We start from the raw sequence: 13,441 nt of genomic DNA on the forward strand, positions 1-13,441 counted from the left end.
CGTTTATCTCGAGAACAAAAAATTGTTGTAATTATTTTTTTTTAAAGCAGGAATTTTGCTCTCTAATGAAAAATGAGATGTAAGCTCCACTATTATTTTGTTATAATCTCTCCATTACTTAATTCATTTATCAAGAAAGTTAAATTTTTTCTCGACTGTAATAATTTTTAATGCTTCTAAAATTTAATTATCTAGGAATTGAACTGTCAATTTTTCACGCCGAGATTTTGAAAAGAGAAAAATTTAAACTTTAAAAAAATTACGAAAATGCTTTAAATGAGTCTAGAAATTTATTTTTCCACGAAAGACTCGTGTGAAGGTGAATGTAAATTAGGGGTGATCAGTTTCCGGTCCGGTCCGGTTCCAAGGTGGAACCGGGAATCGAACCGAGAGAACCGGTTCCCAATTTTGGGAACCGGGGACCGGACCGGTTGGTTCTAGGACCGGGAACCGGACTGGACTGCCGGTCCGGTCTAATGGAACCGATCATTTAGAGTTTAGTTTTTTTTTTTGGTTAAACACTTAAGGTTTGGTTCACATTTTACTATTTTTTGTCAATGAAGTTCACTTAAGGTTTAATTCACATTTTACTAATTTTTATCAATGAATTTATGATAATGAAGTTCACTTAAAGTTTAGTTCACATTTTATTAATTTTTTTAAAGAAAAAAATAATAAAAATATATATTAAATAGTCGGTCCGGTCCGGTCCGGTTCCCCCTTGGAACCGGGAATCGGATCGCCCAGAAACCGGTTCCGCTTTTAGGAACCGGGAACCGGATCGATAGTCCCGAGAACCAGACCAAACCCGTCTGTCCGGTTCGATCCCGGCTTGGGCCGTTCAAGTTGCTCACCCCTAATGTGAATCATATTTCGTAAGACAAAATCGAGGAGGATTCTCCATTTCTTTTGCACTAAATGAAGAAGGAAAAGTTCGAAAGAACAAAAGGAAAAAAACAAAAAAAAAAACAAATGCTTACTTAACTTTTACGGAACGACAACGGAACATAAATAAAACACGAAAGGAAATTGTTTATTTTATTTATTTTTAAACCCCCAAAAAATTTGAAAAGCAAAATACGAACTTCCTCCCCTGTATATAAGCACACACGATCAAAGAATTCAAGATCACCTCGCGCTGACCATCTGGCAATCGCCCTTCTCCGGCTTTCTTCCGTCGCTTCCTCCTCCGCTATTCTTAGAAACCCGATTCACCATGTCTCAGGTGAAGAAGCTTTGCTCCGTTGTTGCTCTTAAGCCCTTTTCGTCATTCGTTCATGGGTCAAAGTGGTTCTCGATCTTTATTGGGTTCGAGATTGTTCTGCTCATATCCCCTGTTTTTTTTTGTTTTTTTTTTTCCTTTTACGGGGGGGCCTGTGTTGGATTCTTGATTGGGGGGGGCTTCTGTTTGAGCAATTCTTGTTCTTTCTTCACTGAGATTTGTTGTGATTTTGGTTGTGGGTGAGAGTTGAATGTTTGGTGCGCTCTGGCTTGTGTACGAATTGGTCAATTGGGTTTTCCTCCTTCGGGAGTAATGATGGTGCCTTGGATCTCGATTCTGGGAAAGTTCGGCGAAAGCTGAGTTCGTGGACCGTTTGTGGTTCCATTTGGTATGATCTGTCTGTTTTGGTTGGAGAAGCAAATGGAGGGTCGGTGAGGAATTCGGTTAATGCAATTATAGAAATCCGTCGATGCAGAACTTGTTAATTACTTCATGTTACTTGCCTCGGTCGTGTTGAGTTACTTTCAAGTGGAAATGCGAGATTAGCTATGTAATGTCGTGCCGGTTGTAATGATTTTCTTATTAATGTGATGTATCATGTCCATTTTCAAGATATCCGAGATTGAAGTTTAATTTGTGACTTTTGTGCCATTGTATCATTGGTTGATGTTTGGGGAGGCTGCGATGTGTCTGGATTAGTAGCGAATCGGCTTTGGGTAGAAATGTTTCCTCGTCTATGATTCCGAGGTTAGTGATGGAAGGCATTTGGCACGACTGCTTCTGTGATACGTAAGAAATAAAAGAGACTTTTTTAAGCTACAAAGAGCGGTAACCCTTGTTATGTTATGTCACAAAGGTGCAGTACTAGTAGTAGAAGCAAGGTCTTGCTTTTCCTTTTTCTAGTCGACGAGTGATTGCAGTCATTTTAGTTTTAGTTGGTGATTCAACTTTATCTTAATATAGAACTTCGAGTCAAATGTTGTTGAGATGGTTTCTGAAAGCATGTGGAGTACATGCAGTTATATAAAGTAACTTGTAGCTGCTTCAACCTGGGCTAGAACATATTAAGTCCTTTATAGCTAATTAGTTGCTTGATATAGAAATCAATAATAAAAAATACTCAGCCAAGGTGGTATCTCTCTCGAACCCTCTCATGCAATGACCTAAGGAGCTCTATAAGTGGTTTGCCCAGCTATATGTGAGCAGCTTCGACTTTACTTATTGTTTTCTATTTTTTGGTTGAAAGACTTTACTTATTGCATTAAGACGTGCATAATTGGATATTTTGTGGGCGTTTTATCTCAGTATTAGATCCTTGCTCATTTGCTGAATGTTGAACTCACGATATTAACTTGATTTTGGCATAGCTAGGAGACAATTGTCATGTTACTTCATTTCTTCAATCTAGTAAAAATCTGTATGCTTTTTCTGCAGACTGTTGTCCTCAAAGTTGGTATGTCCTGTGAGGGCTGCTCTGGTGCAGTGAAGAGGGTTCTCGGGAAAATGGAAGGTCTGCTGCTGTTCTACAACGTTCTTATTTGAAATTATATCTTTTGTTAGCGGTATTTAAACTTGTCTATGTCCTGGTGTTGAGGCTTCGAATTCTTTTATCACGATAGGTGGATTTATTTTGCCTTTTGATTGGTCTACTTCATTCTCTATGAATTACCTCAGAAGAGATATCATCCTTTTAGGTTCTGGGCATTTGAAATTGTTTCATCAAATGTATAGAGATAAATACATATACTCATTCTCCTAAAGAGATTCAGTGCTGCAATTTTGATTTTACCTTTATCACCCCTAATATATTTTTCTTTCCTTAGAAGTGAATAGAAAAGGAAAAAACAGGGCATCCTCGGAAGACATGTTCCAACGGTGGAAGATTAACTGGTGTCTTTTTTTTTTTGCCCTTTTCTGTTCGCCCCTGAACCAATTTCAGGTGTGGAGTCCTTCGACATTGATATGAAGGAGCAGAAGGTGACGGTGAAAGGCAATGTCCAACCCGATGCAGTTCTAAAGACTGTGTCAAAGACTGGGAAGAAGACCACATTTTGGGATGCCGAAGCACCGGCAGAACCTGAAGCAAAGCCTGCTGAAGCTACTGCTGCTGTCTAATCAGTGAAGGTGAGAGAAAGAAGACGGAGCTGTTTCCGCGGGGCACTTCTTCGATAATGGATTCTATATCAAATGTGGTGTATGTGTTGTGCTTTTAAACATGTTAAGATGGCAATAATAAATTTGTATGGACACCTTGTTATGGATTTAGAAGATGGATTCCACGGAAATAGTCCTTGGTCCCCACTTTGTTGCCCTGATTCGGTGTGATTGCATAATGATCTATTGTCATTGTAATTCCAGATCAAGACCAGGCCAAGTACAGAAATAATGTCTGAAGAGGTAAGTGATGTCAATTAATGCTGCAGTTCAACCAATTTGTGTTGATGCTTATTTTTGCAATAATTTCTAAGTATAGTCTATTGATTTCCCATGAAAATATCTATTTCGAGGCGTTTTAGATATTCTATTAAAGACTTTTGTTATTCATGCCTGCTATCCTAAGTTCTCTAGCAGCTTGGTCAAGATGCATGTACATTTAAATTAGAGAGATGTCTGTTTGTTGCACAGATCGAAGAGTATATTTTTTGGTCTCTTGAAAAATCAATTGAAATATTCATCTTTCAAAAATTCAGTTAATTTGTACAAAATCCAAGATTTTAGAAAATTACATTTTATTCTGAATATATTTGCTCTCATCAATGTCGAATTTGTTGAGACTTATTTCTAGTTAGCATTTAGTTATATTTTCCCGCCATTAAGTATATGGGTCCTATATATTAAACCAATGAATAAAATCTTATGTTTGATATTTTGTTAAGTATCTATACTGCGTTGTTGATGCTACAATTGTGATAAAATTTCCAGACAATTGTGCACGAAGTAATATAAATTCATATTAGGTCCACTGCCAGTTTAACATGTATTTACACATTTACTGTTGGATGATTGATATGTCGACTTATTTATCACAAAACCAACTTTAAATGGATATGTCAATCATCCAACAGTGAAGGTGTAAGTACCTTTTGAAACCGACGGTGGACTAAGCAATAATTTTATAAAGCTACAACCATGTATTTTCAACATTAAATTTGAAAAATAATTCTACTATAAATGCATCATCCAACTTATTGTAAAAAATTTAGATCTTTGAAAGTTAATTATCACAAAAGATCTACTGCATATATCACTATCTACTACATAAGCAATTGCATATACATATTTATATTTGAAATATGTGTTGTCAATGTAACACAAATTTCTAAACCTTATTTGTTTATTTAATAAACTTCTTGGAATGATTAAAAATTCTCACTTAGAAACTTATCGATCATTCTTTATTTCGTGTACATTGCTTGGAGATTTATTATTAAAATATACATATGAGGTACAGATTTGCTAGGATTATAGAATTTCTAAAGTGACAATGAAAATTAAATTGCTAGGATTTTATTACCAAAATATACATCAAGATTAGGAGAAATGTTTATGTGATTGTCCTTAATCCATAGCGAGGTTAACAGCTTGTTCTGGACTACAAAAAATTAAATAACAAATAATTAGAAATTGTTATGGAGTCCACCCCTTCAAGAATTTGTGGCTCACAACCTGTCTTTACTCTCATGGTGGCGCAAAGATTACCCCGAAATTAGTAAGATATGCGTAAAAATTAGAGATTTGCTATGATTTCAATTATTATCAAAATGTGCACAGCTTTGTCGTTTCTTGTACATCGGTTAGAGATTTAATACCAAAATATGCACGATGAAATGTGCATGTTGATTGTGTGGAGACTCAATTGAAGTGATAGTTAATTCTTTCTGAAGCATTTACATTTGATTACTAATGAGTTCTTCGATTACTGTGGTAGGTAGGGACTAGGACTGTCAAGTTCGTTTTGAAAACAAAGGTGATAGTTTCTCGTTTTCGTTTGTAGTGAAAACGAAAGCTGCTTCTGAAAAATGTTCGCTAGTCAATTAGAGATACTTCATAAAAAGATTTCCTACATTTGAAGAACGTTTGCCTATTTGAAACACCCGAAAAATCGTCGAGACAAAAATTTTACGAAGAATTTGAAACTTTAGATAGTGAAACTCGGTATGCCACGCGATTCCATTAATGCAAAGAGAAGTTTCCCAGGAAATTCTTAGCGGAAAACGAAAACTAGAAAGATTGTCCAGAGGGAACAAAGCGTTGGCATCAATACTTTGAACATTATAATCTAGCTAACGCAATAGATTACCTTCAGAAATGCAACATCAACATGTCGAACCATAGGGTTTTCTTCATTATTGGATGAACCTTGGATGTAAGTAGTCATACCAACAAAGAGCATATTAGACTCTCATGACACGAAACGACACGACTAACATATCAAGACAAGCTTAGATAAATAGACACAACACGAGACCATACCAATTTTTATTTAGACTCAAACAGTCAACGATGGAGTTTACTTCATGACATATAAGGTGGCAGGCTTTGATCCAACACTGGTCGCCCAATTTCAGTTGTTCCCAAGTCCTAGCTGGTTATCCTAGATGTGGATAATCCTGCGCTCGAGTTGCATATGAGAATTCTCCAAATATAAGATATACATGGCAAAGTTCATGCCGAAACGACTTATATATATATATAAAAGTCGAGCTCTATATTTTGTTTCTCTTTGTGCCCCATGACCTCAGAACTTTAAGCCCATCCGAGTTGATGCTGTGGAATATTCAATAATGCTCTTACTAGCAAAAGAAAAAAGAACAGAGATTTGGTAAGCTTTTTTCACAACTCGCTAGAGAGCAGATTTCTGTCAATCACAAAGGGTCACACACTTGAAGCTCAATCAAATTTCCAAGTTTTCGACGTGAATAGGCGAAGTCCGTTTTAGGATTTAAATACACGTGAACCGAGAGAATAGACCTGAAATGCTTCGGATTCTTAATGACTACCAAGGTCTCGATTCAACCCTGTCAGACTCTGTACGAGCAATTACCTAACATTATTACGTGGTTAAGGCAGTTTCCCGCATATACATGATGGACATCCATAAATTCATTACACCTCTGATGTTTTCTCAAAAAAACTTCGCTTTAAGTTACCTCAACGATGGTGTTCATGTGCGGACGCAGAAGTTGGTACTCCTGTCGCATGCGAAGCACTGCCATGTTACACCCGCATAATGTGCATCTGGGGAAGTCATTAAACATCATTATTGAGATATCCAACATAAGTGAGCATGCCAATATTTCCTTCTTTGGTCACTAACAGAGATGTTTTCGCAGATACTAGTCACTCAGCAAAGGCATTTCCCTTTCCTAATTCCCACTGTCACCCGACTGTCAGATCTCCTAAATATTCCTACCGGAGATGCTAATTTCTCGCCCGTTAAAGTAAAAGAAGCAGCTGTTGAGTGTCACAACAGTTTTAAGATATCAATGGAATTTGGTTGTCCTTTGCATGTAGAAAGGGAGTATCTACTTACCTGTCCCTAGAGGCAGTGCGAATGGCATCACGCAAATCTTCAACGGCAAGCCCCAGTGCACAAGCACCAATTCTGGAACACCCGTTTAACAAACATTAGTGGACCTAAGATTAATGTCATTGCTATGATTGGGTATCGCTATGAGATAATCGAGCAGGATAGTATGAGAAGATTAACCGATATGACATGACATTAATCAGATTGTTTGGACAACTCAAGCGGAAAAACACAATTGACAACACTAAACTGGTGACGAGGTAATACAGCAAAGCAATCACTTCCTCTCTTGATCCTGACATGTGAGATGTTAGCGGTAATGCAGCTAAATAAGTTTTAGATTTGAACTTTTGAGGTGAAGGTTGACATCATTTAAGACATTAAATCCTTACAGAGATTGCTTTATGACAAACAACATGTTATCTAATTTAACTTTAACACGAAAAGTCTTTTATTGGGGATGCAAGGGTAATATTCTTCATCTTCCTTGAACTCTAGTAATTCCTATCAGTATGTTCAAGAGAAAAATGTTGCATTGGACGTGCTAACAAAGAACCTTCCAATGTCACAAAAGTTAATATATGACACCAAACAGCGAAATCAGCCACCTAAAATGAGCAGCCTCCAATTTTCTAGCAAATATGCCACGTAACGCCTAACAGCAATGACCGGCAATATTTGAAGAGGTAATGTAACTTGCATTCTAATTTGAGACCAAATAAATACAAGATGCGCAAAACTTTATCTGAGAATTAATTGGATGTTTAAAAACACAAAATAACGCGCTCCCAACATTTTAGGAAGGTAAACATTTGGCAAACAAAACTATAAAGAAGACAATATAAGTAATCGGGCACCAGAATTTCACGGAAACACCATGTGAATCTTATGTACATTACCGCAGCAAAAGACCTTGCGTTTAATTAAAAGCCATTAATCATTCATATTCTCTGCTATAGACCAGATACAAGTAATCAAGCTCCTTTTTTTTCCCAAGAAACGCCACAGTTAACCTATATACGTTGCAGCTGCGAAGGTATCTTACATCAAAAAGCCATTAATAGCCCATATTCACCTTCATAACAGGTGAAAGAACAATTTTAAGATTGTTGCATAGCCACATGAACCGGAACGTTGTCTTACCTTGTTGCACTTCCTTTGATCTTTGTATAGTGCTCAAACATTGATTCATAGTCTACATCCGGGAGTTCCCTTTTACAAATCAACAAATAAACAACATGAGTAAAAATTGAGCACAAGAGAACAAGTGAGATAGAAGCACACTGCCTTGAGTTATGTAGCAGAGAATACAAAGTAAGAGCCAGCTCTGTTAGGGCTGCTTCCACGTGGTTGCAGAACATCAGGACCAACTCCAGGAAATACATGGATCCCTTAGCCTGTTTCATTTCATAAGCACGCACCAAATTGCTGTTCAACAGGCCCTAGGAAAGATTAAAGCAAGACTGGTCTATCAGAATTCAGTGAACCCAGTATTTAACAAATTCGGAGGGATTATGCTATCATTTATCCCCCTATTCACAGTAACAAGTCCATCCAACCGTATTTCACCAAAAGCCAAAAGCTTGCTTCAAAGAAGGCCACCTTTGTCTTAAATTGGAGCTAGGAAAACGATATCAAACCTCACCAGACTCAAAAAGTTCCGCCTTTGTCCTACAAATTTATGCAAATCAAGGAAAGGGTGGTTCCATTCAATCTCGAACTGATAAACAAAAAACCACATTTTATTTTTCAGGTTTAAAACTCAAAAGAAAGGTGGATAAGTGGATATATGTTCCTCCAGGGTGCCGATGAGTGCAAAAAGCTCATGCACAAAAGCAGCCATTGCTCAGACAAAGAGAACCTGAGAAGTCTCCCACACAATCAAAAGAAGACAAATGTTCTAGAGAGAGCAATTGTATGAGGGGTGTGTGGACCGAAAAAAGTGAACCGAAGAAAGGGTTTATATAGAAGGTTGCACTGGCAAAGGGTGGTCGATAAATGAGCTTGCATCGAGCCGAAAATGAGAAAAAGCGACAAAAGAAGAGTAATCGAGAAGAAGGCTGATGCACCTAGGGGACCAGTGGACCCGTTATACGATTAGACGAACCGACGGGCTTGAAGTCAACGATCTCAGATTGAGCTTAAATTTGGTCAGCTGAAGAGAAACGGCGTGCTGATCAATACACGTAGCCTTTGGCTATGACTAACGATGGATTTTCGTGATTCGGGGTCGTTTAGATGGTTTTTTTTAATTATTTTAGTAATTTTCGAATTAAGGGTATTTTTGTATTTTTTGTGTTTTTTTTTGTCATTAGGGTTAACACCCTTTATAAACTCGTTTTTAGGGTTTTGAGAGGTAGTAGTTTTTGGATGTTTTGAAAACTTATCGATTGTTAATCGATTGAGAGAACAGTTTGTTCCTCGTTATCATTTCGATTCTTCTGTTTAGCCTAATTTCTATTGCGCTTCGGCATCAATTGGTATCAGAGTACAGGTTGCTTGAATCAATGGCTGAACAGAATCGCGATCGTGGACGGCGGGCTCGTGGTGGCCGGGGGCGTGGAGGCGTTCCTAAAGCAGACGACCAACCGCGTCTAAGAGATCTGCGAGACGTAGAAATTGAAGAACAGAGAAGACGAATCCAGGATTTGAAGCGACAACTTGCGGAGGTGAGGTTGGGCGTTCAATCCGAAGAAGTAGAATCTGAGGATCCATCCGATGCTGAAGAGGAGAACGTAAACCCTTTCGGGGTTCTGAACCAGGGGCGGAATCGAGGAGTACGACCTGGAAATCAGCGCTCTTCGCAAATTTTCGGGATGAAGATCGAGATTCCTGAGTTTAATGGTAAGGCTCATCCTGATGGGTTTATTGATTGGTTACATACAGTAGAGAGGATCTTTGATATTAAGGATTTGACTGAAGAGCAGAAAGTTAAATTAGTGGCTATTAGGCTACGAAAACATGCCTCGATATGGTGGGAGCATGTGAAAAGGTAGCGTGCTAGAGAGGGGAAATCAAAAGTAAACCGCTAGGATAAGATGAAGAAATTATTGCAAAAGAAACTTTTACCTACTCATTATAGGCAGGAGGCATTTATTGAGTATCACAACATTAAGCAGCGAGATTTAACCGTCGAGCAGTATACCGAGGAGTTTGATCGTTTGCGAATGCGTTGTGATGTGGCTGAGAAAGACGAGCAAACAATTGCTCGATATTTGGCAGGCTTGCGGTATGAAATTTCTGATGTTCAATTACAGCAATATTGGACCTATGAGGATGTGTGCAGGTTGGCCTTGAAGGTGGAAGGTCAGTGTAAAAGGAAGAACGTGAATTCCAAATTTCAGAATCGTCGGTCAGGCAAAGAATCCCGAGGAAAAGCGGGGACATCTGCAGCAAATTCGACAAAAGTCACAGTTAAGGATACGAGTTCTAAACCTACATCCAAGGAGGGGCAGAGTAGTGCTGGAACTAGCAGGGGAGGAACTGCAGCCAAGCGGTGTTTCAAGTGTCAGGGATTCGGGCATTTTGCTGCTGATTGTCCGAACCGACAGATTGTGACGCTTGTTGATAATCCAGTTTTTTATGAAGGCCCAGTTTATGATGAATTTGAAAGCGAAGAAGAAGATACGGATCCAAATCAGAAGGACATTGTCTATGCTGATTCTGGTGAGTCTTTAGTTGTGCGTCGGGTTTTAAATATTGCTGAGGTAGATGATGAATCGTGGCTCATGCATAATATCTTTCATACTAAATGCACTAGTAGAGGAAAAGTATGCAGCATGATAATAGATGGTGGGAGTTGCGAGAATGTGGTGTCCACGACTATGGTGGAAAAGTTGGGGTTGAAAACAGAACATCATCCTCAACCATACAAGCTGTCGTGGCTTAGAAAAGGGAACGAGGTGAAGGTGAGCAAAAGGTGTCTTGTGCAATTTTCGATTGGAAAAAATTACATCGATGAGGTGTGGTGTGATGTAGTCCCAATGGATGCTTGCCATATTTTATTGGGGAGGCCGTGGCAGTTTGACAGAAAGACACAGCATGATGGTTTCAGAAATACCTATACCTTCAAGAAGGATGGCCAAACCATTACCCTAGCTCCTTCAGATTTGAGAAAGGAAGTGAAGAATAATCTGCTGTCCAGATCAGAATTTCAAGAAGAGGCAGTGAACGCGCCTGGGCTTTTTGCCATTGTGGTGATGGAGCGGAATTCTGACAGTCCCGAAATTCCTACCCAAGTTCTGCCCTTGCTTGAGGAGTTTGCTGATGTCGTACCGGAAGAGTTGCCACCTGGGTTGCCGGGTGAGCATAATGTTTCTGGAACTTTTAATGTAGCAGATTTGTCATCTTACTACACTGAAGAGGAAGAAGACCCTGAAGAGATTGACGACAATGAAGGCGAAGCAGATTCGAGGACGAAGCTTTCTCTAGCAGGGGAGGATGATGCACCTAGGGGACCAATGGACCCGTTGTACGATTAGACGAACCGACGGGCTTGAAGTCAACGATCTCAGATTGAGCTTAAATTTGGTCAGCTGAAGCGAAACGGCGTGCTGATCAATACACATAGCCTTTGGCTATGATTAACGATGGATTTTCGTGATTCGGGGTCGTTTAGATGGTTTTTTTTAATTATTTTAGTAATTTTCGAATTAAGGGTATTTTTGTATTTTTTTGTATTTTTTTTTGTCATTAGGGTTAACACCCTTTATAAACTCGTTTTTAGGGTTTTGAGAGGTAGTAGTTTTTGGATGTTTTGAAAACTTATCGATTGTTAATCGATTGAGAGAACAGTTTGTTCCTCGTTATCGTTTCGATTCTTCTGTTTAGCCTAATTTCTATCGCGCTTCGGCATCAAAGGCCCTGCCATGCTTTCCGGCAGAGTGTTGGACTGAAGGTAACGCCTCTCTTTTCTCTGTTTTGAAGCAGGTAACAAGGGAAACACATTGGATGGGTACAGTTTCTGAACCAAAGGGGGCATGGATAGACATTTTTTTATTGGCATCGCTAACATGGAGTGGTAAGTCAATTACACGATGCCAACTCTGTGTGTTTCTTTGATTTTACATGTCATTATCATGTGACACCATCGATACACAGGAAACCTTCTCGTCTTTTTGCCATTTGGAGTACATGCACCCGGGATTGAAACGGAGAATATCTTGTATAATCTCTATTCATGGGGGGCGATCTGTGCCATCGTCAGATATAATGAATGGGTCCTGCGTAATCAGGCTCACAAATCTAATGACCGAGGCGACTCATTTTACCATGGACGACTCGGATCATTATGCCAATGTAGACTGAGGGCATGGAAGAGGTTCCCCTTGGAGTGCGCCTTGTATGGTATGCCCATTACTCTCTTTCGCTATCTTTGATTGTATTTATTACTCATTTCCTCTATGCATTGCTGCTTTAGCATTCTAGGGTTTATCCAAAAGAACAGGAAATAACCAAATCTTTTCAGTTTAAGATTAAGTGTGTTTCTAGAACTTGAGGAACCGATCGAATCTAAACTTTTTATTCATTGGAAATCATTTTCATTAAAGGAAAGTATTATTGCTTTTCAAAAATCAAGGATTAATACTTTTTTGATAGACAAAAGTTTCTTATTCGATCGACATATTTATATTAAGATTCGATGATGAGTACTCGTTAAACTTTGGGTAGATTGACTTGATCTTAACAATTTCTGAGCCTCTAACAATTGGGTTCGAAACCATCTTAATAAGGAATCAAGGGGTCTTTTCAGATATATTACTCCAAAGAATCCACACAATATGCCTGCCTACTCGACTGGAATTGAATAAAATTATATCCCTACTATTACAAGCATATGATCTACGGGGAGATAAAGAAATAACTTGAATCAAATACCTGTGTGTCACTCTTACAAGGAACACGAAAAGGACATATTCTAAATATATCATATTATTCTCTATATGTTGAACTCGAAATCAGTTTGAACCAGATTGAAATACGATTTTTGGGATAAGGAACAAACAAACCAATGGGGTGATTGGTCGAGTGGTTGAGAGTTCCTAGCCTCAGATAATTAAATTGATGAGGTCCCAGGTTCAACTCCCGCCGATCACATCTTGGGGGCTTACCCGGTGGCATTGGTCTTGTACTCCACCACCCCGAGGAATAGTCCATTGCATGTGGGATACCTCGGTTATCAAAAAAAAAAAAAACCATGGAGCAGGAGAAAACTTTTCACAATTTCCCGCCTCTGATACTGTTCACGCGGGCACTGTTCAGCTTCTCTCTCAATTTCTGATTCTCGCGGTACTGTGCACCCGCCCAGAAGGTGCGCCTCCTGGGGTGTTCCAGCCATCGAATGGGGCTGTAACTTGGTGGATAGACTCGCAAGGTTAGCCCTTCACCTTCTCCCGTTTGAATCTCGATTTCTTTGTGTCTGCTGCTCGGGAGAGTAGATCTGGAAATCGGGATTTATGGGTTTCTGATTTTCTGGGTTTTGGAGATTCTCGGTGATTGTCTGGACGATTTCTCCTGTTCTATGGTTCAATCCTCTGCACTCTGCCGGTCTTGGTGTGGGTTGATTCTGGACAGCTAGGGTAGATAATCCTTTTCTGTTTCAACCCAGAATCGATCCTCTGCGGATATACCATTACTGTAGGTGCTTCAGCCTTGATACGGGTGTCGTTTGACTGGGTTTACTGCTATAT

The 13,441-nt window shown here is 39.1% G+C and overlaps 1 protein-coding gene across 1 annotated transcript; it reads left to right on the forward strand.

Moving 5' to 3' along the window:
• Positions 1–1,065: 1,065 nt before the first annotated feature.
• Positions 1,066–3,654, forward strand: LOC115673321 (copper transport protein ATX1-like). Its single transcript, XM_030595458.2, has 3 exons — positions 1,066–1,225; positions 2,657–2,732; positions 3,162–3,654. The coding sequence occupies exons 1-3, from the start codon at positions 1,217–1,219 to the stop codon at positions 3,335–3,337; spliced, it is 261 nt and encodes an 86-aa protein (XP_030451318.1). The 5' UTR covers positions 1,066–1,216; the 3' UTR covers positions 3,338–3,654.
• The last annotated feature ends 9,787 nt before the right edge of the window (positions 3,655–13,441 follow it).

Source organism: Syzygium oleosum, unplaced genomic scaffold (assembly GCF_021117445.2).
Source record: "Syzygium oleosum isolate NSW1041296 unplaced genomic scaffold, Sole_v2.1 Sole_v2.02, whole genome shotgun sequence".
NCBI classification, from domain to species: Eukaryota; Viridiplantae; Streptophyta; class Magnoliopsida; order Myrtales; family Myrtaceae; genus Syzygium; species Syzygium oleosum.

Coding starts and splice junctions, on each gene's coding strand:
- LOC115673321 (XM_030595458.2), top strand. Junction 2,733..3,161: donor GGTTCTCGGGAAAATGGAAG/GTCTGCTGCTGT, acceptor AACCAATTTCAG/GTGTGGAGTCCTTCGACATT.